Raw genomic sequence first — 27,495 nt, 5'->3', positions numbered from 1 at the left:
ATACATACATAGGAAAAACAGATAACACCAAATGTCAGCATACCGATTCGCACTCTACGTAAAATACAAATGTTTTCTCTTAAATAACAATGACGATATGTGCTACACAACTCAGACATAATATATAGTCGACTGAGAATATGACTCGTAATTGACGAACACATTACCAAACATACTGAAGTCACAGAAAGTGACATATTTTGTCAAAATGTACTTTCATATTTCAAAAACTGTGAATTCACAACCTGTGAAGTAATATAACAGTGTCTTTATGTAATTATTTATATGAGCACCAGATTATGATTTATTTAGAGTCACAGAAAGTGACATAGTTCGTATAAAGGTACTTGTCTATTTTATTTAAAAAGTTGATGCATAAATGTACTACTAAATTCCACTTACAGAAATATTTGTTTATGTTATTGTCTGTCACGTAATGTAACATGTATTGTAGGCTGAATTCGCTACAGATGGAAAATGTGTTTTTTATGTAATTGTTTAAAACTATAAACGTTTTCTACAGTCACACAAGGTGACATATTTTGTCCTTTTAAATGTAAAATAAATAATTTTATGAGCACAGAGGAAAGAAATGATGTAAAATTTGGTAATAACGGTATCAACCATATCCGTGAACCTTTTGACAAAATGATTATACCTGTACCTTAATTCCTGTGCATCCCCACGGTTACGGAGCACAAACAAAGTGAATAGTGACCCACGTTACTTCAATCTACAATGTTTTCTATGTGGTGTCGGCATACCAAGATGCACACCACAGTCATGATGTACGTCAATAGGTGCTTGCATACCAAGATGCACACCATTACTACTAATGGACAATTGGAGTTGGAACTTGTACCTGATGTAGCTGCGGCGACTCAGGCAATTCGATGGTTAACTTAGTGTTTGGTTACACTAAAACTATGGATCAAAGAGGCGACGGAATCACATGGCGAAACTAGTGTTGTGCTATGTGAGGGAAAGAAACGGACTTCTGAGTGCATTCACAGACAGTTGCTAGTGCTTTGACCATGCTATCCAATTCCTTTTTTTCCTTCCTTGAATATGGTACTAAAGATGCCAATTTATAATGAAACATAAACTATGTTCTAAATTTTGCCATCCATTACTATTAGAAATATAAATACCTTTTACTATCTGATATACACTTCCAACTTACTGACATATTATTTGTATATTTTGATGTATACTCTTTTGAATATTCTCTTTGTTAGACTTAGGAAAACAAATTCTTATGACAGTACATGTATGTGCTTTGTCGAAAGAAATATTCTATCATTAACTTACTTATTGAAACTTCCTGGCAGATTAAAACTATGTGCACCGACCGAGACTCGAACTCGGGACCTTTGCCTTTCGCGGGCAAGTGCTCTACCATCTGAGCTACCGATGCACGACTCACGCCCGGTCCTCACAGCTTTACTTCTGCCAGTACCTGTGAGGACCGGGCGTGAGTCGTGCTTCGGTAGCTCAGATGATGCCGGCACGGTAGCTCAGCGTGTTCGGTCAGAGAGCCGGTTGGCCTCTGTAATAAAAAACTGAGTGGAAGGATCAACCACTGAACTTGAACAGGATGTATTGCGACGTCCGCAACGACCAAACACAACGATCAATAACGAACAAAATGAAAAAAAAAAGATGGTAGAGCACTTGCCCGCGAAAGGCAAAGGTCCCAAGTTCGAGTCTCGGTCGGTGCACACAGTTTTAATCTGCCAGGAAGTTTCATATCAGCGCACACTCCGCTGCAGAGTGAAAATCTCATCCTGGAACTTACTTATTACTACACATACACTCCTGGAAATGGAAAAAAGAACACATTGACACCGGTGTGTCAGACCCACCATACTTGCTCCGGACACTGCGAGAGGGCTGTACAAGCAATGATCACACGCACGGCACAGCGGACACACCAGGAACCGCGGTGTTGGCCGTCGAATGGCGCTAGCTGCGCAGTATTTGTGCACCGCCGCCGTCAGTGTCAGCCAGTTTGCCGTGGCATACGGAGCTCCATCGCAGTCTTTAACACTGGTAGCATGCCGCGACAGCGTGGACGTGAACCGTATGTGCAGTTGACGGACTTTGAGCGAGGGCGTATAGTGGGCATGCGGGAGGCCGGGTGGACGTACCGCCGAATTGCTCAACACGTGGGGCGTGAGGTCTCCACAGTACATCGATGTTGTCGCCAGTGGTCGGCGGAAGGCGCACGTGCCCGTCGACCTGGGACCGGACCGCAGCGACGCACGGATGCACGCCAAGACCGTAAGATCCTACGCAGTGCCGTAGGGGACCGCACCGCCACTTCCCAGCAATTTAGGGACACTGTTGCTCCTGGGGTATCGGCGAGGACAATTCGCAACCGACTCCATGAAGCTGGGCTACGGTCCCGCACACCGTTAGGCCGTCTTCCGCTCACGCCCCAACATCGTGCAGCCCGCCTCCAGTGGTGTCGCGACAGGCGTGAATGGAGGGACGAATGGAGACGTGTCGTCTTCAGCGATGAGAGTCGCTTCTGCCTTGGTGCCAATGATGGTCGTATGCGTGTTTGGCGCCGTGCAGGTGAGCGCCACAATCAGGACTGCATACGACCGAGGCACACAGGGCCAACACCCGGCATCATGGTGTGGGGAGCGATCTCCTACACTGGCCGTACACCACTGGTGATCGTCGAGGGGCACTGAATAGTGCACAGTACATCCAAACCGTCATCGAACCCATCGTTCTACCATTCCTAGACCGGCAAGGGAACTTGCTGTTCCAACAGGACAATGCACGTCCGCATGTATCCCGTGCCACACAACGTGCTCTAGAAGGTGTAAGTCAACTACCCTGGCCAGCAAGATCTCCGGATCTGTCCCCCATTGAGCATGTTTGGGACTGGATGAAGCGTCGTCTCACGCGGTCTGCACGTCCAGCACGAACGCTGGTCCAACTGAGGCGCCAGGTGGAAATGGCATGGCAAGCTGTTCCACTGGACTACATCCAGCATCTCTACGATCGTCTCCATGGGAGAATAGCAGCCTGCATTGCTGCGAAAGATGGATATACACTGTACTAGTGCCGACATTGTGCATGCTCTGTTGCCTGTGTCTATGTGCCTGTGGTTCTGTCAGTGTGATCATGTGATGTATCTGACCCCAGGAATGTGTCAATAAAGTTTCCCCTTCCTGGGACAATGAATTCACGGTGTTCTTATTTCAATTTCCAGGAGTGTATTTCTATGATCAAATTTTCTCCTTGCGTCAAGTCCAAATAACTTAACGACGTAGGAAAATTTTAAGGAAACCCAGTGGAGGGTTATCTAAGACGTGTATATTTCTATTGTCTATTGTCAAATCACAATTTATGAAATATGTTTATATTTTATTAATAGGATTAAGTAGGAATAATTAATATTTGTCATGTTGGAAATAATTGTGGTCGCAGGGAATGTCTGCACCAAAGTATTGTTGACAAGAGAGACCGCAAATTGAAGGTAGCAGGGATTGTCTGCACCAGAAAGCATTGTTGGGAGGAGAGAGCGTACTTTAGCGTTCGTAGGAAGTCAGTAGTAAGCGAGATGTGAAGCGAGTTGGTAGCAGGTCTGAAGCGAGAGGTTGAGAGGAGTAGTATGCCTGCCAGCCACCAGCTATGATTTACAAGAGATTATAAACGGATGTACAGAGACATCAACTAACTATTATCATAAGAGGAACTAATAATATTGAATTATTTTCTTTGCGAAACTCAAGACTGCTGAAGGTATATTTGTGCAATGCTAGTTGTAAGATTATTGTAAAAAGTAAGTCCCATTTGAATGTTTGTAAAATCATTTCATTACCAACAGTAAATATTTGGAGCGTTTTCAGAATATAATTAATTTTTGCCAGCAATGTTACATTACTGATTATAATCCATCCCAAAAACCATCAACATGAAACTTTGCAAAAATTTTATTGTTGTCAATAAAAAGTGTAACTATGAATTACGTAACTTCAGTCAAATTAATTAAAGAATAACGTTAGCTTTGCTAATAAAGAATAACGTCAGCTTTGGTAATAAATACAGCCACTTATTATGACAGCCCACAAGCAGTTAATAGAGTATAGTAAACCAGAGTAAGTATATTCATGTCGCACTTTGATGTAGCAGTCAGATGGCGATCCAGTAACAGTAAAAAAAGGTAAGGAACAGTTTGGGTTATTGTAGATAACGACTGAGGGCCACGACGACGACACATTCTATGTTTCGTCGGAATAATCAGAAAATCACTTTTAATAAGCAGCAATTAAATTTGTATGCGAAGATTGAGAAAGAGAATACATTTCAAAGGGAAGATTTCATTTGTTATTATTAAGCAAGAGATAGAAATCCTAAGGGAAGGTTACATAGGTTATTGTAAAACGGAAGGTTATCATTAACAAAAGAGATATAGAGGAGACGGGAAGGTTTCAATAGGTATGTATATAGAGGTTTCTACTCAGCACACAACTGCGTCCCGACTTTCATCACGATGGAAAGTTTTAAAAACAGTAATCCTTATTATGGCACGAATTTTATGCATACTCAATATCGATAAGTTGTTTATACTGGTCGTGGTTTAGTGTATTGTATCCGTAGGTTCAATACTTTCGCTCAAGTTTAAGTTGACAGCTGACTTGGTGAACGGCTAAACTAACCAACCTAGTGTCATGAGAATATCTGAAATTCTGGTTACGGTGCGTAATTTACACGTATTGGATTTCGGTGGTCTAGCGTCCCTTTTTTCGAATTAACATTTATATTTTGTAATCAATGTAATAAACCCAAAGCGATAACAGACAATCATATACATGTATCTAAACCATGACAAATGATTTTTGATTTTGGTCTATAAAACCGATAACATTATCAACGTTGACCTCTCTCTGACTCTGACTGTAAATTTGATTAGACTCTTGTATTGTCTTGGGAGTCATCCTTTGAGTAAGTGATTAATATTGTTGAAATAGTATTTGTTTTAAATATGTGTCGTGTTACTGATCTAAAGTCACCCTTCCCGTCAGTACAATGATTTTCTGAATAAATGTAAATGTCACCGTCTTTCATAAACGGCATAGATTCATAATTCATAATAAGTCATTGTTCAGCACCATTTTGCTCCAATTTCGCGTTATTAGTACGTACGAAATAGATCCTGCCATATTTTGTGAAAGAATTCCGACTACCTTTCAGTTTACATTCATTTTGTAATCGCGTGTGTACACAATTTCAGAACGAATCGATACCAAACATATGAATATTCACTGAAAAATTTCAAGTAAATAAAGTCTTTATTAAAATAATTGAAAGCTTGTACAGGCCATTGCACATCGGCTTGGTGTGAAAACAGAGAGGAAAATCTTTTTTTTTTTCCTTTAAATTTCTACCAGAAAAGGGTTGTAGTATACGAGCCGTACAACAGAGTGGGTGGCGTATGTCCATCATTTTAAGGACGTCATAGCTGAATGCAGAATGGGGGCATCGGTAGATTCAGTATTTCCAATGTAGATTAGGTTGGAATGTGACAGCTTGGTGGTGATCTGAAATCACCAACAAATGTGACGTCATGAGCATAACTGTAATTCTAATTATAGCGGGTATTCGACGCGTATTTGATTTAAATGAGTGGTTTCCACCTGCTGTTTTCAGGACGTCATGGATCAAAGCAGAGGGGTAGCATTGGTAGGTTCAATATTCCCACCATAATTCGCCAGGGCATAATTGATTTCTATGGGTGGCTTACGACTGCCGTTTTGAGAACTTAGGGCTCGCCGCAGATGGTGGTATCGGTATGTTCAATACTCACGGCATAGGCGGGCAGCATGAGGCGCGATGAGCCGAACAGGAAGATGGCGAAGACGCGCAGCGAGGCCCTCCAGCAGCTGGGCGTCCAGGGGTGGACGATGTGGCGGCAGTCGCGGCCGGCCAGCAGCTCCAGCACCGGCTTGCTGGCGGCCACCATCGTGCTCGCACTGCTCAGTGCTCTGCTAGGCGCGCACCGTCAGCACAGGGCGGCACTGACGCTACGTGACGAGCGCGCAGCGGCGGCGATGCGGGCGCCACGCTTCGGCTGCGGCCGACTGATGGCCGGCCGGAGAGACGGAAAGCTGAGGAGTGCGCTTCCGCTCACACGGCCGCTGACGCAAGCCGTGCAACACCTGACGCGGCGTTACGCGGCCGTAGACGGTGACTTCCGTGCTCGTCTCTTCACGCTGCTGCTTGGAGAAGTGGTAGGTTGCAGTTCCTGATCATGAAACGGCGGACCAATCCACTGGCTACAATCGCAAACTTGTCCACGGTGCCCTTTGTAGCGAGGGCGTACGATACTGTCGATGTGAACCCTTCCATTGGTTAGGGATTGACAGCGTTATTCCAGTGGAGTAGGCTATGTGTCAAAACCGTGTATCTGCTTTCTTCTCACATCGCCATCATGACTGCACTCGCTACACGGATAGATAACACTCCTCCGGAGTTTCTAAAATCACTGGCAGAAGTGGCAACAAAACGACTATTCACACAGTTTCGAAAACAGCAAGAGCCGACAAGAGCGAGAATTATCGCGCAATCAGCTTAACAACTGGTGCATCCAAGTTGCTGATAAGAATAATACACAGAAGAATGAAAAAGAAAATTGAGGAGTTGTTAAATGTCAAACAGTTTGGCTTTAGGAAAGGTAAGGGGAGCAGAGAGGCAGTTCTGATGTTGCAGTTGATAATAGAACCACGACTAAAGAAAATCCAAGACACGTTCATCGGATCTGTCGACCTGGACAAACCGTTCAACAATCTCAAATTGTGCAAGATATTCAAGGGGTAAGCTAGAGGGAGTTATGGGTAATATATTATACAGCTTGTTAGAAAAACAACTCCTTGATTTGAATGTGTCCTAGAATCTGTACAAAGTGACATACACTGTTCTAGTTTGTGGTGTTAGATTCATCAACTCTCCAAGCTAGTCTCCCCTGTAGTTGGCAGGTCTGCTAACCTACAGATAAAATCGAAAGGTACGAGTTTGCTGTTGACTTTCTACACAGAATTGATGTCATTTTTAAAAAAAAAGATTCTCTTCTCTGGTGATGCTACATTTCACGCCAGTGGAACAGTTAATCGTTATAACTGCAGAATTTGGAGGGGGGGGGGGGGATGGGGGGCAGAGCATCCACATGAAGTTGTTCAGCATCAACGTGACTCTCCCAAAGTTACTTCAGGAGTGGTTTGATGGAGGATCCTGTGAGTGGTCCTTTCATCTTTGTAGAAAAACCAACAAACGGGGTGACATGTTGACAGAGTACGTCTTTGAAGCGTAAAAAGGGATTGTGTTCTTCCAACAAGATGGTGCCCCATCTCATTACAGTAATCATGTGCTTGCGGCTCTTGGCACTCGTTTTTCAGGAAGGTGGATAGGCAGGGCTGGCCCAGTACCTCGGCCACCGCGAAACCCAGACATAAACCCACCGGACTTTTCCTTTTGGGGCCACATACAAAATGTTGCGTTCAGTGAAAAGATCAGAGATATGAATCTTTTACGGGAAAGAATCATCGCCGCGGTTGGGACAGTTACATATTGATGAATACGTGGCGAGAACTAAAATACCGACTCGACGTGTACAGGGCAACAGATGGATCCCACGTTGACGTCTACTAACATTAAACAAAACTTGAAGGAATCTTCTTTCATGGTATGTGCTCATTGATGTAATTTTTCATTAATTTCCCCATTAAATTTATACTTAAAACTAGGGAGTTCTTTTTCAAACACCCTGTATGTATAAGACATGAGAAGGAACAATAAGGCTGAAAAACTAAGATCGATGTGCTCGCATTAACAAGGGTGTAAAACAGAGGTGTGAACGTTCGTCCCTACTGTTCAGTCTCTACAGTGAAGAAGCAATGAAGGCAATAAAAGGAAGATTCAAGAGTGGGATTAAAATTCAGTGTGAAAGGATATCAATCATAACATTCACTGATGATATTGTTATCCTCAGTGAAAGTGATAAGAATTGCAGGATCTGTAGAATGGAATGAACATTCTAATGAGTAAAAAAAAAAAACAGATTGAGAGTAAATACAAGAAAGACGAAAGTAATGCAAAGCAGCAGAAATGACAACAGCGATAAACTTAACATCAGTATTGGTGATCACAAAGTAGGTGAAATTAGGGAATTCTGATAGCTAAGCAGCAAAATAGCCCATGACGGACGGAGCGAGCAAGACATAGAAAGCAGACTAGCGCTGGCAAAAAAGGCATTTTTGGTCAAGAGAAGTCTGCAGGTATCAAACATAGGTCTTAATTTGAGAAAGAAATTTCTGAGAATATACGGTTGTATGGCAGTGGGACATGGACTGTGGGGAAACCAGAACGCAACAGAATCGACGAATTTGAGATGTGGTGCTACAGAAAAATGTTGAAATTTAAGTAAGAAATGAGGAGGGTCTCCGTAGTATCGGTGAGAAAAGGAATATGTGGAAAACACTGTCAAGAAGAAGGGACAGCGTGACAGGACATCCGTTAAGACATCAGGTTGTAACTCCCATGGTACTAGGGAGGCCTGTAGATGGAAAAAACTGTAGGGGGAGGAAGAGACTCGAATACATTCAGTAAATAATTGATGGCGTAGGCCGCAGTTGCTATTCTGAGATGAAAGTGTTGGCTCAAGAGTGGAATTCGTGGAGGCCGCACCAAACGAGTCAGAAGACTGATGACTCAAAAAATATCGAATAAAGAGGAAACGTCTTAAACAACATGACGAATACAACGCCGTATGATTGGCCATTATGTTGGAAGCTAAAAAGTATAGGTAGTATTGGTTATGGAATTTTGTTACAGAGGGACAAAATAGTTCGAATTACAACTCTTATGATCAATCACATAAAAATTAAATAAACATTACTTAAAAATAAAACAATGTGAGGTTTGTAAAAAACATAATCTACAATGTAATGGACATCGAGACACACAGTAAGAACTAGAAAATTATCTATCGTTAGTGAATCGTAGCTAGTATCGCAAAATACGCTTTAGCTACATAGCTCAAGTGGAGACTGCGATACGAAGTTTTAAAAACATAAGTACTTTTCAGCAGCACATCGAAAACAGTTGAACAAGGAGACCGCCTCCTTAGCTGAGATATCAGCGCGTCTGACTACCGTGCACCGAGCTGGGGTTCGGTTCTCGACCGGGTCGAGGATTTTCTCCGCGTGGGATCTCGGTGACGCGTTGCCAACATCATCGACACACACGTCGCCCACTGTGGTGTCATCGGAGAAGACTTGCAACTCGATCATTTTACCTGGGGATCAGTAGTGAGTGATGCTAATCACTTAGGCACGAGTGTGATCTACCGGACATACGCAGATCAAGAACAGTGGGATGAATTCTGTCACAGACTAGAGGTCTGAGCAGAACTACGCGGCATCTCATACATGCGTAGTCCGCACAGATAATCTTTCCACATCAGACAGTGTTTCCACATCAGACTGGGCAACCGAAAATCACAGTAGGTACCTCATCAACACAAATTTTATTGAGCTGATGATGCCGTGAATGAATAGTTTTCTTAATACTGTTGACACCAAGGCGGGTTGGAAGAAGCTGGTCGTGGACTTAAACTAGTCAGTTCTGTGCCTGGTCACCTCTGGACTGGAAATAAATACCGCAATGAATAATGCACAAGCCTTCGCACATGAATCATGAATGCCAGTCTTGCAGAGTCATTTAAGGGAGGTAGGACGTCAAACGGGTCGACTTGGAGCAGGAGAGGCACCACAGGACATGTTATTTTCTACTGTCCACAATTTTACAAATAAATTCATAAAACTTTGTCAGCATGACCAGGAAGGATTCAGAATTTACACTCATAGCAGTGGAAGTGCAAGAACATAACAAAATAATTTTTTTTAATATGAAATTTCATCATTTTTTCACTTACTGTTGGCTGCATTTGTTGGTATAGGTACATTTTTCTTCACAAGTAAGAGAGATTGTTTGATGAATTTTGCACAGCATACAAACCATACTTACAGGTGTATGAAACTCTAGAATTTTCCAACTCTATTAAAAACTGTGGTAAAAATTGAGATAACTAACTACAAAATTTGATTTTTTTCTAAACATAAAGTTTAAAATGTAACAGCACATTCATTTTTTCATAAATTAAATAGATTCTAGAGTTTCAGACACCTGTAAGTATGGTTTGTATGCTGTGCAAAATTCATCGAACAGTCTCTCTTACTTGTGAAGAAAAGTGTACCTATAGCAACAAATGCAGCCAATAGTAAGTGAAAAAATGATGAAATTTCACATGTAAAAAAAATTATTTTGTTATGTTTTTGAACTTCCGCTGCTACGAGTGTGAATCCTGAATCCTTCCTGTCATGCTGACAAGGTTTTATGAATTTACTTGTCAAAGTATAGACAGTGGAAATTAAAATGTCCTGTGGTGCTTCTCCTGCTCCAAGTCGGCCCGTTTGACGTCCTACCCCCTCCCTAAATAAGAAAAGAGGCAAGATTTGTCTAAGCTACGGAAAGACACAGTAGGTCCTGATTCTCCAGTTTATTTGCTTTCACGGGCACACAAGTAAGAAGCAACATGAAAAGCACTTATACGTGGAACAAAACAGAGAAAAAAATGATCCATTAATAATCACAAGGAGAAATTTCTTGAATACGCTGTAAATTCTGTCTAGTGGGCTCCATCGGACTGGGGAAATAGGAAAAATCATCACCTCTAAATACCTTGCTCAAACCACCCCTCGGCGATGGGACAGAAACAACCGCCAACAGGTGTGACGTGAAGAGGAATGCGCCCATTTTTATGTAATTTGAAGGCTGTGTCAGTGCTATAGTAGGCGCTATAAAAAATGCAGGAAGTCGCAGGTTGTGTGATGACTACACTGACAATGAAGCTGCCGACGCCCCCAGTCGCATGTTTGAGGAGGAGAGGCTGTCAGAATAAGGGCGTTGGTGAGTCTCACCCGGTTGTGTGTACCACTTTAGCTGAAGCTTCCCAATTGTCTGTGAACCTTAAAACCAAACAGGCTCAAGATCCGTTCTAGCGCCCGTTAAGAAAGCAACTCTTATCCGTTGGCGAAACTAGCGACGACTCCATCAGGAATGGCATACTATGTAAACGAGTTACCGAAGCTCAGGACTTTAAAATCTACATCTACATCTACATTTTACACTTCGCAAGCCACCCAACGGTGTGTGGCGGAGGGCACTTTCGTGCGACTGTCATTACCTCCCTTTCCGGTTCCAGTCGCGTATGGTTCGCGGGAAGAACGACTGCCGGAAAGCCTCCGTGCGCGCTCGAATCTCTCTAATTTTACATTCGTGATCTCCTCGGGAGGTATAAGTAGGGGGAAGCAATATATTCGATACCTCATCCAGAAACGCACCCTCTCGAAACCTGGACAGCAAGCTACACCGCGATGCAGAGCGCCTCTCTTGCAGAGTCTGCCACTTGAGTTTGCTAATCATCTCCGTAACGCTATCACGCTTACCAGATAACCCTGTGACCTAACGCGTCGCTCTTCTTTGGATCTTCTCTATCTCCTCCGTCAACCCGACCTGGTACGGATCCCCACTGATCAGCAGTATTCAAGTATAGATCGAACGAGTGTTTTGTAAGCCACCTCCTTTGCTGATGGACTACATTTTCTAAGGACTCTCCCAATGAATGTCAACCTGGTACCCGCCTTACCAACAATTAATTTTATATGATCATTCCACTTCAGATCGTTCCGCATGCATACTCCCAGATATTTTACAGAAGCAACTGCTACCAGTGTTTGTTCCGCTATCATATAATCATACAATAAAGGATCCTTCTTTCTGTGTATTCGCAATACGTTACATTTGTCTATGTTAAGGGTCAGGTGCCACTCCCTGCACCAAGTGCCTATCCGCTGCAGATCTTCCTGCATTTCGCTACAATTTTCTAATTTGTTTGGCTCAGAAGCTGGTGCCTCTCGTTTTCCATTATTTTATAATTCTCTAGTGGAAGGACATCTGAGCCCCTGTAAAACCTTGTAAAAGGTTAAGGCTCACCTCACTTGGTCCATGTTGAATAAGCATATTAGGCGAAAGCTCGGGAAGTTCACTTATCGTTTCATAAGCCCATGCTCTATCATCAAAGTTCTGGGTCCAGTTGAATTGCTTGTCAGGCATCTGATAACTGGTAAGGTCCTCAGAGCTACGCCCATTAATTAATCTTCCCCTTCTGCTTCCGTAGGCTGGACTGGGGTCCATTGGTTTAAGGGGGTGGGGATGTTACCTTTACTAGGGTTGCTGGCGTCACCTTTCGAATTACTGGCGCCACTAGCTCGATCTGTCGCGTGATGTCCCTCTGGTTTGAGGCCACTAAGATCTTTGCTCGAGGTTGTTGATAGGGACGGTGCGTGTTGTGGCGTGGCGAGTTGGGGAGTGGCAACGGAGCGAGGAGGGCGTTGTGGGAGCTCCGCCCGGCGAGTAAGGTGAGCACTTGCGCAAGAATCTTGGGCATGAAGTCCATCGAGTGGTCGCTGGGCATATTTGTGGGTCGATTTGAATCCGTGGCTGACTTCGAATGCCGTCTTCGTACATAGCCTGGCCACCCAGCTCTGGGACGTGGCACACCGATGAGAGAGTTGAAGCCAGTTTCACTGTGCTGAGACTCCTTTGAAACCGGCAAGCTTCAACTTCGATTCATGAACTTACGTTAAGTTTTGGATTTTGAGGTCTTAACTGTTATTTTGTTATAATTAAATGTTTTCCTGGGACATTTAAGTCTCTTTTTATTATCTACGATAATGATCGAAGCAGACGAAATGAATTAAATGTCTCACAGAAACATTTAGTTATAAGATCTATAAGATCACCAATGGTACAAGGACGTTCCATTACGTCCAGTGCTCGGGTGCTTGCCAATATGGGAGAGCCCTGGCAGTAGTGACAATGTGTAAGGGAAAAATGAAATTTGTGTTGAGAAAGGCACTTGCTTAGGTAGTTTGTGCAGCAATATTGACTACCATACTGCGGTGATGTAACGGTTAGCATTTCTGCCTAGCAAGCAAGAAGACCCGGCATCGAGTCCCAGCTGCTTCACAAATTTTAATTCATTTCGTCTGCTCCGATCATTATTGTCATTTTGTTATTGATACCTATAGGTCTGCCGGCCGTGGTGCGCGGGCGGTTCTAGGCGCTTCAGTCTGGAACCGCGCGACCGCTACGGTCACAGGTCGAATCCTGCCTCGGGCATGGATGTGTGTGATCTCCTTAGGTTAGTTACGTTTAAGTAGTTCTAAGTTCTATGGGACTGATGACCTCAGATTTTAAGTCCCATAGTGCTCAGAGCCATTTGAACCATTTGATACCTATAGGTCTACTGCGATAATTACGATTTCTTAGCTGATCTATTTCACCACCAGCTCCTCTTGCAGTAGCCGTGCGGTCCAAGGCACCTTACCATGGTTCGTGCGGCTCCCCCCGTCGGAAGTTCGAGTCCTCCCTCGAGCATGTGTGTGTGTGTGTGTGTGTGTGTGTGTGTGTGTGTGTGTGTGTGTGTGTGTGTGTTGTCCTTAGCGTAAGTTAGTTTAAGTTAGATTAAGTAGTGTGTAAGCTTAGGAACCGATGACCTCAGTAGTTTGGTCCCATAGAACGTACCACAAGTTTCCAATTCTTCCTCTGGCAGTGATGCATTTTTACCGTTCGGCTAGTTATTGGCGCTTTCAAGTAATTAACCTCGCTGTGTTAATATTTCTTTTGCCGGTCTGGATCCTATTTGGCATAGTCTTATGTTCCTTACACAGAAGCCTTCTGGTGCAAACTCTTGGTTCCTTAACTGAAGCAATTATTCATGAAGGTTTACCTGTTTCCTATTTGGTAGTTTTGCATAACTGAAGCTGTTATTAAAGTAGACCAGCCTGTTTTCTATTTGGTAACGTCAATTAACTGAATCTGTTGTCATTGAAGGCCTGCCTGTTTTGTAATTATTTCAATGGTTCAAATGGCTCTGAGCATTATGGAACTTAACTTCTGAGGTCACCAGTCCCCTAGAACTTAGAACTACTTAAACCTAATTAACGTAAGGACATCACACACATCCATACCCGAAGCAGGATTCGAACCTGCGACCGTAGTGGTCGCGAGGTTCCAGACTGTAGCGCCTAGAACCGCTCGGCCACTCCAGCCGGCTTTGTAATTAGTGATTTTACTTAACTGAAGCTGTTATTATTGCAGGACGGTCTGTTTCTATTTGGTAATTTTACTTAACTGAAGCTGTTTTTAAAGAAGACCTGACTGTTATCTATTTGGTAATTTTACTTATTGAAGCTGTTATTACTGAAAACGTGCCTGTTATCTATTTGGTAATTTTACTTATTGAAGCTGTTATTACTGAAAGCTTTCCTGTTTTCTATTTGGTTATTTTACGTAACTGAAGCTGCTATTATTGAAGGTTTCCCTGTTTTCTATTTGGTAATTTTACTTAACTCAAACTATTATCATTGAAGGCCTCCTGTTTTCTGTTTGGTAATTGTATTTAATTGAAGCTATCATTAAAGAAGGCCTGCTTGTTTTCAATTTGGTAAGTTTACTTAACTGAAGATGCTACTAAAGAGAACCTGCCCGTTTTCTGTTTGGTAATTTTATTTAACTGAAGATGTTATTATAGAAGGCCTGCCTGTTTTCTATTTGGTTTACTTAATTGAAGCTGTTATTATTGAAGCCTTTCCTGTTCCCCTTTAAGAAAATTAAGAGCTGTTTCATAATTTGTGTTAGCAGAAAATCTTATTAATCAAGTAATACCTGTTTTATTGCCCTATTATTGAGATCGAATATCTTACTCAATCTGTGTTGTAATTAACTGAAATTGTGATTGCCGAAGGCCTACCTGATCGAGAGGTATTTATATCAATAAGGCAGTAACAGGAAACGGCACATGATGGTACATGGGACTATGTGCCCAAGACTCTTCCGCAAGTGCTCGCCTGACTAGCCGGGCGGACCTCCCACACCGCCCTCCTCGCTCCGTTGGCACTCCTCAACTCGCCACTCCACAACACGCCCCGTCCCCATCAACAACCTCGAGCAAAGATCTTAGTGGCCTCAAACCAGAGGGACATCAGGCGACAGATCGAACTAGTGGCGGCAGGAATTCGAAAGGCGACGCCAGCAACCCCTCCATAGCTCAACTACTTTCTTCAATGATGCATTTCAATGCATACATCATCATCAGATCAATCAAGATTAAGGTGAACACTTCACACATAGGTGTGGAATCATGTATCTTATCCATAAGATCCCATCCCCTCATGGATGTGATACATGTCTCTGTATCTGTGTATGAGGTGTTCACACTAACCTAGATTAATCTAATAGTGACTTCCATGCTTTTAATAGCGTCCATTACATCACCGATTCAATCCTCAAAGAAACAACTGCACCGATCATGCTATATGATAATATTAATCAATCCTGCAAGGAGTTGATAGTTCGGACTGGGCACTGTAAGAGCTACTTTACCAAGAAATGAGCAGACAACGGTCCACTGGGATAAGTTCAGTCAGAAGTTAAAATGTTAAAATACAATCATTAGCGTAAGATTACAAACAATCACCGATCCCTATAAAACTCTCATGAAATTTCCAGCACGAACTTCGACCCATGTCCTAATTCTTTTCTGAATGTGTATCGATCACAGGGCTGAGCATCCTCCCAAATGAAGAGAAGCCTTCAGAAGTCTGAAGGCAACTCTGCGTCCATCAAGATCTCGCACTGGAGGCGATGTCCGCTCCCATCGAAGTCTGACACTTTAGAGCAAATATCTGCCTACGCTGGAATGTAGCACCCAGGTTTTGGAAGTGTTCTCTTCACGGAAACTACTACCAGAGCCCGAAGTCTTCTCTTGTCACAAACTACTACAAGAGTGACTACAGAATTTCGCTCCTCGTTCGTCCCGGGCATTCCTGCGAAGAAAGCAGCCTAATCAGAAACTTCCTCAGCCAATCAAGACTGCTAACTCGTGGTCAGTCAGTGACCATTAGAGACAGGAAGTTCAAAGCCCCCTTGTAGCTAAATTTTGAGAAAAAATGTCTCTGTAGAAATTTGCACATAAGGAAAGGAGAGAGGGAGAGGGAGGGAGGGAGGGGAGAGAGAGAGAGAGAGGAGTTGTTTTAACGGCTGAGATAATGTCAGGATGTCGCAGTGTTATTCAGGAAGCGCTAACGTTCTATTGTCGGCTGAAATGAAAAGGAATATCTATTTCGCCACGTGCCCGACTTCGTGACACCACCAGGAAACGACTCTTCCTTGACATGAAAGATCGGTTTCGGCTCGGCAAGAGTTGCTCCTCACACCCAACCATTCAAAGCCTTTCACTTTCGAGTCATCACAATAACGGAGAATTGACCAGTAAGGAGCATCGGGGCGCCGGTTCGTCTCGGCATATCACCACGTAACCAATTCCCATTTTTGTCACTGGGCAGTTCTTTCGTACACAAAAGAGGAGAGGGCGTCCCTCGGTCTGGCTCGCGACTAGGCGGACTATCAGTGTTTTATTTCCGGAGCGCATACTTCACAGCGAAGCATGGACCCTGTCTGCAACTTCGCGGACTTTGGTCGTTCTTGCGTCGTCTTTTTACAGAGCTCAAGGATGGGAGGAATCTATTACGTGTCCCCGCCCGTGGGAACAGAAAACGTTTCCATCGGTGTTACTCCACAAGGCCGCCTGCTGCCCCTAATTAAGCCCAAGCCAGTTCATAGATAAAATCATCCATTTAGTTAGCAAGTGGAAACACATTTCCTTTTTTAACGATGAATAAAAATTGTACCTGCGCTCCCTCTTCCGGGAGATTCAACAGCGGAAAGACAGAGATAAGAGAGGCATTCCTACTGATATTGTGCAATTGTCTCTGTTACTTCTTGAATTCCATATCATAGGATACAAGTCAACCAGAGAAATGTCAGATGAGTTTCTAGTTAAGGAAAAAACACAAAAAATAAACTACAAACCACAATTAACTGGCAATTACCTAAGCTCGAACTCTTACATCACGCTTTGAAAAAAGTTGTAGGCCTATGCCAACCTGTTTATCCTAAAAAATTCTGAAATAGTAAACTACAAACACTCGTTATAGCATCACCATTAAAGTGTATCCCCAAAAAAATGAAATACCTAGCGCCTATTTGTTTATTATTGCCTCATAAGATGCGTTCCTTTTAGCCATCACAAAATAAGAGCTTGAATGAACATAAAAAAATAACATTTGGCTTCATACGTTAATTTTAGACTACACATTCTTCAATTTAGCACTATGTCGTAATTATTATGGAAAACTATTATACTGCTAGAAATAAATTGATAGTTAACCATTTGAATGTATTAAAAATATTTAATTCAGTCCTTTCACTAAATTCAACACCTGTCTTTCCTTTTACACTGTTATCTTCTTATGCTGTAAACATGGCTATGGCGTCATAATATGCATCCCCGGGTTGTATCTCCAAGAGAGAGGCTGTGACCGTGTCTCGGGAACTCCTTTAAAAATTTAACGCCGCTTTTCTCATAGCGTTTTTACCGAAAGACGCTGGGACCTGCGTCACATATTGCTACGCCCCACATTAACAATACGCCAAATTTATGCATGTGGACGTAGAAAGAGTCGTGACTGAGAGGTATTCTAACAATGGACGCTATTGTTTCCCTTGATACTTTAGAGTTTGCAGACAATGGCTGTCTTGTTATCAACGGTTGTAGACTTGCACAGCTTTTACCTCTTGTTTTCTGACTTTCGTTATATCCCTCCTGCCACGACAGAAACGTTTGTTGTTTGATTTTCAGAAAGTAGGCTGTGTGTGGGACATTGATGTTAAAGTGTCTTTCGCTCCTGACTGCACCTTTCGCTAGTTGATGTGCTGTTTCATTGTATGTAATGCCGATACGACATTTTAACCACCCGAACTCTATAACTTTACCATTCTTTTTTGCTGCACGATACCGATGTAGTACGTACAGAATGTGTTTATTTGATCTTTTTTTTCAAACTTTCTGTAACTGACTGTTTGCAGAAGGTCAACTGGAGAGCAAGTTCCCATCTTGTTTATTCAAGGAATAAAAAATCTATGATTATCTGACTCATAATACCTCTAAGTTGTTTATTGTTAGAACTTCCCAGTGAAAAGTCAGGGGCGCCATTTTATTTTTGTGTGTGTATAAGGAGGGTTCAAAATGGCTCTGAGCACTATGGGACTTAACATCTGAGGTCATCAGTCCCCTATAACTTAGAACTACTTAAACCCAACTAACCTAAGGACAAATGTTGATGGTGTTGGGACAGCAAGCAGCCACAAATTTACTTTCAGATCCTTTATTCAAAGGGTGCCATCACCGGTTTAGAATCGTTGTGATTCATCCTCAGACGGTTTACACGCTTTCTTTATGACATGTGGTGTGTTTTTTTACAGATTAATTGTCCTAAAATATAAATAATACATAATTATAAACACGCCACACACAGATGGTTGCGTTACAGATTTTCGTTGCATGTGACTTACGTGAAATGTCCGTTTGGAGCGTTTGTTTTCATAACATTCGTCCAACATATGTGAATACATTTTCACTGCATTCTTATTGTAGCACACAGTGAGAAAAATTTACGTGTGCTACAATAAGAATGCAGTGGAAATGTATTTACATCTAAGGTTCGCAGGAGAACTTCTGTGGCGTTTGGAAAGTAGGAAACGAGGTACTGGCGGAAGTCATTGAAGAAGAGCTACGCCTGGACTCACAAGAAGTAATATATATTCACTTCTCTCTCACAGGCAGCGTCGTCTACATTAAAATTATGATGGAAGGAGAATGCACTGACGTAGTTTGAAAACACGCACACGGACAGAAGTTTAGACATTCTGACGGGCCTACTAGCGAGGTGACGGTAGACCACGCTCGTTACAGTCTTCGAACAATTCGGATGTTTTAGCTGTCTTTCGAGTATCACAAGACATGGTCGCTGAAGCCTTCCGAACCTACGGCAACGTTATTGGTTACATCTTGGAAAAATGGCAGACGTTAACAACATACCACGTGATAAATGGTGTCCGACAGATCAAGGTTGATCTGTCCAAATACGTACCATCTTATCTGCTGATAGGTGGTGTGTAAGCCATCGTAATGTATGATGGTCATCCATGGACATATCTAGGATGTACACAAGAGGACCAGGTCAGGTCCACTGTCCCTGTCACTTCTCTACATCCCTAATGGTGACGCAACGCCCAAAGCGATGGTCAGAAATCTATACCTCAGCCATGCGCAACCTGGATATGTCACTTCAGAAAGTGCCTGTTCTCTGCTGGAACAATGCGGATGGTCCTCACTGGTGCCACGTCCTCTAATGGCAACGACGCCAACAACTCTCCAGAGCTTGACGAATGATCAGCACAGCACATGAACATCGAACCGAGTCTGGCGCCTACCTCTGCTTTCCTTCAGACGGGCACGACTTCAGACGACAAACGACCACATCCCAACATGGAACAGCACTTCTGAAAGCAGCCAAAACGGAAGAAGTGAAGTTGAATGCCCTCCGACGCACACGCCTTCACATGGCCTCATGGGTAGTGGGCCATATACCAGACTGTGATCTCCCTTCAAGCGCTCTGACAAAAGGAGTGGACACTCCCGATGTTTCATCTGGGAAGCGTCCTTTCCACAACCTTTGATCCCGTCCAACAACTATGGATCCCATTGAGGGATGTTCTCCAGATCTCACAGTGGCACTGTCACCACCCCCAGCCACTGATAGAGGCAACAGTCGACTGCCACCATTTCTAATCTGTTGACCTGACGATATGGACGACGGAACAGATCGGGATACTGGCCCACCCACTGGGGAGTGCCCCACGGTGGTACCCAACCCAGCTTCCACCGAGTGGCTGCGGCCCCCGAGGCTTTTAATGCTTACATTTTGTTTGCTACACTGTTGTGACAGATCCTTAAAGCAGTAATTACTTTCCAGACAAAATAATCATCCTTATGCAGTTCCAAGTCTACGGTAATGTATCCATGTTTTTATATACTTTTAATTTTATAGCTCTAAAGACAGAGCGAAGCTATTGGGGTTCTGATCCACTGTGCAGTCAGGGTCTTTACAGGCAAATACCAGTCGTATTGTTAACGGGGCAAAGGCTGTCGCAATAAGGAATATTTAGGATGAGATTTTCAGTTTTCAGCATTTGCCTTACAATATAGGGAAATCTGCCGAAAATCTTGGCCATGACCAGGTTATTTTTGGCTTAATGCGGCGACAATATGCCCCAGACAAAAAATACGGAAGTCTGATGTCTATGTAAGCATATTTGTTTACGTATATAGAGAGTGCAGATGATGATGTGAGGTATAACTATAGTCCGAACGACGAAATTATTCGTGTTTTCCTGTAATATTAATATTTAACGACTCCTAAGGTTACGTATGAGAGAGTGAAAATCACACTTCGCTTGCTCGGGTACCCAGAATGCAGGTGACTCCGATTAGTTAATTTTGTGTGTAAAGACAGCATAACTCGCTGTTCCGGGATCCAAACCTAGAATATGAATGAAGTGTCAGCAACAAGATGTTTCTTTCCAGGCTGCAACGTACAAATTTTGGTATGGCTCCCCCTACGTCAGTGGCACGCATTCAACGATAGTAATTCGAGACTTAAATAATTAATGATTTTCAAAATATTATTTTAATTTAACAGTCGGCTTCTTATTTCAAATTGAATGCAGCATTGGTCCTTGTAAACTCAGTGTAGATACTGTAATGCTTTATTCTTTAATTTGATGTGAAATTTCTAGTCCTACGGTGCCCGAAAGAAATACTGCAACGAAAATGTTCAGTTCATATGAAATTTCTTCCAGCATGAGTAACGAAGTTTACTTTCGCTAACTCCCCTTGTATTACTGACACGTGAGTAACATAGCGTATTATTTATTGAAAGGGAATCACAAATGTTAGCTGGCAGAAACAAAATGTAAGTTGCTATGAATGTAAATCATGTAGGGCGTACTGCTTAGCCGCAAACGATGAAACCTAATGGCTTTATAGGTACGTCTATAGATCAGTTTTTCCTTAGTTCTCCATTACTTTCGTTCACCCAATCAAATCTACCACCTGTAATCGATATATTCTGCAGTTTAGAAGTGCAGAGACTGCTCAATTCTATGCTATGGCGGGTGTGGTGGCATCAGAGTTGTCGACAACACCGGGGACTCTCATTCAGGTAACTGCGGTGACTTCCTCTCATGTCCCAACGCTGCCACCCATGGCGCTGCACAGAGCTGCAGCGCCGGGATTGGATTCCACAGGTTGCCTACACACAGCAGACTAATTCCAAGCAGTGCTTTACTGCGGCTTATACAAAATGGTGCTCTAAACCTTAATTTTCACTTCCTGCTCATACATCTGCCCCTCCTCATAGCCGGCCGGAGCGGCCGAGCGGTTCCAGGCACTTCAAAAATGGCTCTGAGCACTATGGGACTTAACTTCTGAGGTCATCAGTCCCCTAGAACTTAGAACTACTTAAACCTAACTAACCTAAGGACATCTCACACATCCATGCCCGAAGCAGGATTCGAACCTGCGACTATAGCGATCGCACGGTTCCAGACTGAAGCGCCTAGAACCGCTCGGCCACTCCGACCGGCTCTAGGCACTTCTGTCTTGAACCGCGCGACCGCTACTGTCGCAGGTTTGAATCCTGCCTCGAGCATGGATGTGTGTGATGTCCTTAGGTTAATGCAATTTTGTCATATGATGACATGATTGAGACCGTGGCTGTTGTTTGAAGACAAATGGTTCAAATGGTTCAAATGACTCTGAGCACTATGGGACTTAACATCTGAGATCATCAGTCCCCTAGAAATTAGAACTACTTAAACCTAACTAACCTAATGACATCACACACATCCATGCCCGAGGCAGGATTCGAACCTGCGACCGTAGCGGCCACAGCCTGGGAGGGGGGGGGGGGGATGTTTCGAGAATGAAATTTTCGCTCTGCCATGGAGTGTGCGCTGATATAAAAATAGTTGCTAGTATTGCAAGGTTCAGAGGACAACTTCTATGAAGTTTGGAAGGTAGGAATGATGTACCGACGGAAGTAAAGCCATGAGGAAGATTCGTGAGTCTTGCTTGGGTAAATCAGTCAGTAGAGCCCTTGCCCGCAAACGGTAAAGTTCCCGAGTTCGAGTGTCTGTCTGACAAACTGGCCTGGAAGTTTCAGATCAGCGCACGCTCCGCTGCAGAGTGAAAATTTCGTTCTGCAATATTATTTCTATTTGGTCTGGTGTAGGTTCGGTTATTAGTAATGCCGGCATTAGTAGATGATTAGTAGTTACAGTAATAACAGTTAATTTAGTTATGTTAGTAAAAATTGTGACCACAATAATAAACAAACGTCTGTTTAACAAATTCTGTCCTCAGTCACACAAATGTCCGCGGCACATTTGTTGGTTCCGAGCTGCCTCGATTCCAATCTGGCAACCCTATCGAGTAGAGCTGTGCAGACCATTCAGAATTTTGTAACTCTTGAATTGTGTTGCGTGCAGTAATAGTGGCAGTAGGCATCAATCACATTGTAAGCTCTTTCTCGCAGCCAGAAATTAAAGAAATGGCGGATTAGACGAAACTAAATATATAGTACCACTGTCACATGCAGTTCTAGATGTAGAACATGTGTTCAAATAAAGTGTTGCCTTAACTTTTACTGTTCCTTCTAAAGTTTTTCATGCTCTCATGAATATACACTATTGGCTATTGAAATTGCTACACCAAGAAGAAATGCAGATGATAAACGGGTATTCATTGGACAAATATATTATACTAGAACTGACATGTGATTACATTTTCACGCGATTTGGGTGCATAGATCCTGAGAAACCAGTACCCAGAACAACCACCTCTGGCCGTAATAACGGCCTTGTTACGCCAAGGCATTGAGTCAAACAGAGTTTGGATGGCATGTACCCGGTACAGCAGCCCAAAAAAAGATAAGATGTCCACATCAACAACAACAAACCCACTGCAAACAGCCTCATTGTTAACACAAAAATTGGAATCACCAGGAGGGCTGCCATGTGGGAGTTTCTTCCTAGAAGAACTGATACATAGGTTACTTTCAACAGTGTGGCTTGCTTTGTTTGTGAACTGGTTACCACGGAATTTCCTTTTATTGAATTTCTTGATGCATGCCATAGTTCGTATTTATTGCACACTGAAAGATATGTACTTCCACAAATATATGTAGCACTTGGGCAACAAACATTCAGTAACAAGTGACCAAATTGCTTTAGCGAAACAAAAGTAAATACTAGCAAAGATAATCATTTACAGACACTAAAAACCTGCACTGTTACCAACATACACAATGTATCATACGTATAACTGCTACAAACAGAAATTTCACAGTTCTTTTCGAAATAATACTGGATTCTGTAACAGAAAGAAAGGGGGCGTGGCGGCATACGTGATCGTAACTTTAAAATTTGGTATATATAGGTCATTTTTCATTTGAAACCCTATAATGTTTATATCATTGTAGTCAGGAAAGACTATAGAATTTAATAAAGTCATAAAAAATTTTCGATTTTCCACCATTTACAAGTACCCTGTATCCTTAAATGGACCAAAGACACTAGTCCCGAGCAATTGAAACAGTGTTAACGTTCCAGATAACCGCTGCCATGGCAATCTTGTCTGACACAAATCTGCTCTCTGCACACTGTATGCATTTTCACAGATATTGGTCCATGTCTGCCTTCCAATTCCTCCACTAGTATCTCCCTGCTACCCTTCTGTTGGTAGAGCTACATCCCTCATGACATGCCTAACACGTGATCATGTGCCTCCTGTAATACTCTATCTCTCAGCTTTGCTGGCATCACCAGTTGCGCTCACAGTTTTCCTGTACGGCAAGCCATCCTGTACACAAAACTGTGACTTCACACAAAACTGCTTACATTCGCCATCTGTTCTCTGTACTGTCTTCCATCCCTTAAGCTCATTATCTTCTATTTGTAATACGACTACTTTCCTGCAAATCCATCCGCTTTTCTGTGTTTCGTTCTGAGTAGTGTATGACATGAAAATCAAATTCACGCAGCCTTACTTCTGATCGTGTCAACCTGCTAGATGGATCCTTCAACCCCATCAATCATTTCAACGGTGCATGATCTATTATCAATCGAAATTTTTTCCCATAGTGATAACACTTGAAGTAGGTGGTTGCATGGATAAGGCTCGACGTTTGCTTTTCTGTCATTCTGCTATTTGCTTTGATGCATAGGCCACTGAATGTTCTACGCCCTCGATCTGTGTCCTCGACTCTTGAGACAACACACAACCAAGTGCATGATTCGATGCCTCACATGACCGAATTAATTCCCTATTGAAATTTGCAAGCACTAAGATTGGATAATTGTTTCATAATGCGGAGCCACAGTCATAATATATTTCTTTAAAGTCAGTAACGCCATTAGACTGTTGTTTATTTACAGTGTTACATTTACACTTACACAATCACGATTTCGGCTTCAAAGTGCCATTATCAAGTGTTTTAAGTGTTATAAATTGCCTAAGATGGCATACTGTCATATTAAAATACACTATAAGACACATTGTCTAAGAGTCGATATTTCTGGCAGAGCCTACTGCTTTGCTTCATTACTGAGGGTGTACTCTGACCACACAAATTTTGAACCTTCCTTCAGCAATTGCGTTAAGGGTCTGTCAATATCCACAAATCCTTTTATAAACGTTCGATAATAATTTCCGACTCCACGAAATGATTGCAGTACTTTTGCCGATTCAGCTACAGAAAATTCAAGTACGGCTTTAGCTAACCTCAGAGCCATTTTAACCCTATCCTTACCAACGATATCACCAAGGCAGGGCACCTCTCCTAACACAAAATTACACTTCGCTGTACTCAACAATTAATTCGCTGTCCTCAATCTGAGGAATGTTTCCCGTAGGCATTGTGTGTCCTGCTCTACATCACTCAAAAGACGATTATATCATCAAGATGTACCGTGCACTGACTTGGTTTCAACCTTCTGAGAGCTCCGTTCAACAGCCTCCGAAATATCGCAGGTGCATTTTTCAACTTGAAAGGCATTCTTATGAATTTATAATGTCCCCACGGTGAAGAAAATGCTGTTTTTGTCCCGTCGCTTGGAGCGACTTGGAGCTGAAGTAGCCGTTCCCTCAGTTCTTCATCTAAAAATACTTGCTCTGGCATAAATAATCTATAGTTTGCGTAATGTTTGTCAAAGAGTAGGCTTTGGTTATATCCTTGGAGTTCAAGTGTCGATAATCACAACAAAACATACATTTTCGTGACCCATCCGCTTACTTTCGACGATAATTCCGGCCCCACATGGGCTATTACTTTCCTCAATAATCCCATCCTTCATATGCTGATCGATGAATTCCTCTACAATCTGCTGCAAGTACCTCGGTACTCTATTTGAATTGGAGCAAACTGGTGATTCATTTCCTGTCTGTATTTGGTGCTGGATAATATGCGTTGCTGGTAACAGCTTTTCTGGAAAAAAAGGAATCCTTAAATCCCAACGGTAACTCTTCCATCTGTTGCTTAGCATTCCCCTGTAGGTGCTTCACTTTCCGTCGTAATGCAGTTTCTGTGGCGCTTGCGACTGTCCATGGCTGACACCCCTGATGTCTCACTCTTCCTCTCCAGGATATCCATGTTAGCGGTCAACAACCCCTTTGTTAACCTAAAGCCTTGGTGGTGAAATTGTCCACAAACACAGCTACCATTTCTTCACCATCTACCAATGGTACACATGCAGCACTTCTTTTCATTACGTAACCGGCCTGATCGAATATTTCATTTACTTCCAACGGTCCCACCACATGCAACACCCCTGCTGGTAAATTAGACTTAATACAAAGCGATTCTTTGGTACCTATAGAGACACAACAGAGTGAGTCTAGTCTCAGTGTGATTGTTCGCGGTTTAAACGGGTTGCCATACTCAATAGATTCCCCTTGCGACATTGCTACGCTAGCAGAGGTTTCGCCCAATTGTACCATTTTTCCGTCAAGCTCCATCATGTCTTCCCGAAGGTGATTTTGGTACAAAGTTGATACAAGAAATTCAACCCCAGAATCATGTCATAGCCTTCTTTCACCTGCACACTGTCTGAACTGAACTGTACCCAGGCAAAAATCTGTGTCCACCAATCACAACGATGTGGCATCTCTATCCCACACTCCTCGCAGTCGATACCGTGGTGGGTTTCATTGTGTATGTTCCACCAAATTTGCACTGGCGACCGACGCATGCACACCTGTGTTCATCAATATCCTGCCAGTCTTCTTCCCCACTAGTCCTTTGACTGCACAAGTCGCCTCTGCGTTTGACTTCGTAGCATATAATTTTATTGGGATTGCCTACAGGTGGACATTGGGTACACTTTGGTGTTCAACACCTGCTTCATCCCTTGCCCCCTGCCCCTGGAACTATGTTAGCATTATGCAGGCCTTAGCCTCTATTCCCACTATCCTGTGGCTGGCGAAATTCCTTCTGCACATGCACCATCTGCCCACATCTATAACACCTTATACTGGCCAATTGTATTCTGTGTTTAAGCGACAGGAGCTAGCAACCTCCAGTGAAAAATACTCACCTGGAGATGGCTGAATGGTTATCAGCCGAAATATCGTGGCAGGAAGTCGACTTTATCCGGCTGCAATCCCGAAACTTCTTGGAATACTTTTTACGCCAGAAAAATTTCGAGACTCACATCAAATACCTCTTCGGGAAGGAGATGGCATCACATGTCCAGAGTTACGGAATAAGCGAGCGAGGTTGTTAATTTCTTAGTCTTTTTTACTGAAATACCGGGACAATGGCCTCATTCCGAAGTTTGCCAGTATGTCACATTTTATCAAGGTCGTCACTGCGAAGTTCAGCACACGCTAGGCAGGTCTAGCGCTAGTGAAGGAGAGGATTCGTTTTACTCACCGTGAACTGAAACCCATTCCAAAACAGTTGTTTTAGCTGCACATCGAGATTTCTTCCAGTCTCCCGTGTCTCTCTTGGGAGTGGGTCGATGGCACGACCTGGGCCAAGACGGAGTGGATCCATAAGGAGTCTACCGCAAGGCAATCTTCGAAGGTGCCAGCCTGTCAGCAACTTTAACGCAAGAAGATGTTTTTCGAGTCAATTTTACGTATAAGGTTTCCGACAAAGTGTCGTCAGTTCTTGGGAAAGGCTTGAACTTCGCGCCTACGCTCAGAATCTTGCATTCAACTGATTTTATTAGTGCTGTTGAAGAAGCTGCCAGACATCTTCCCAGTGAAGCTGCAGTTGAAGTCAGACGTGAACATGTCGCGCACTTACGAGAGCTCCATCTCAGAAGAGAACAATTTCCTCGATGGAAAGGACCGTACTAAACAAGCTACATGAAGATCCTCATACGGTGGTC

At 43.0% G+C, this 27,495-nt stretch overlaps 1 protein-coding gene and 1 non-coding gene across 2 annotated transcripts in view; both read right to left on the bottom strand.

The window, feature by feature from the left end:
• Positions 1-6,084, bottom strand: part of LOC126100560 (uncharacterized) — a 167,739-nt gene extending 161,655 nt beyond the window's left edge. The window contains exon 1 of the mRNA XM_049911216.1: positions 5,828-6,084. Within this exon, the coding sequence (XP_049767173.1) occupies positions 5,828-5,983 (156 nt within the window). The 5' untranslated portion in view covers positions 5,984-6,084. The remainder of the gene's footprint in view (positions 1-5,827) is intronic.
• On the bottom strand, positions 1,344-1,417 carry Trnas-cga (transfer RNA serine (anticodon CGA)). Its single transcript has one exon. It is a non-coding gene; the product is annotated as a tRNA-Ser (tRNA).
• Positions 6,085-27,495: the final 21,411 nt, after the last annotated feature.

Source organism: Schistocerca cancellata, chromosome 1 (assembly GCF_023864275.1).
Source record: "Schistocerca cancellata isolate TAMUIC-IGC-003103 chromosome 1, iqSchCanc2.1, whole genome shotgun sequence".
NCBI lineage: Eukaryota > Metazoa > Arthropoda > Insecta > Orthoptera > Acrididae > Schistocerca > Schistocerca cancellata.
The sequence above is the reverse complement of the archived record's forward strand: the minus strand, read 5'-3'. Positions and strand labels throughout refer to the sequence as shown.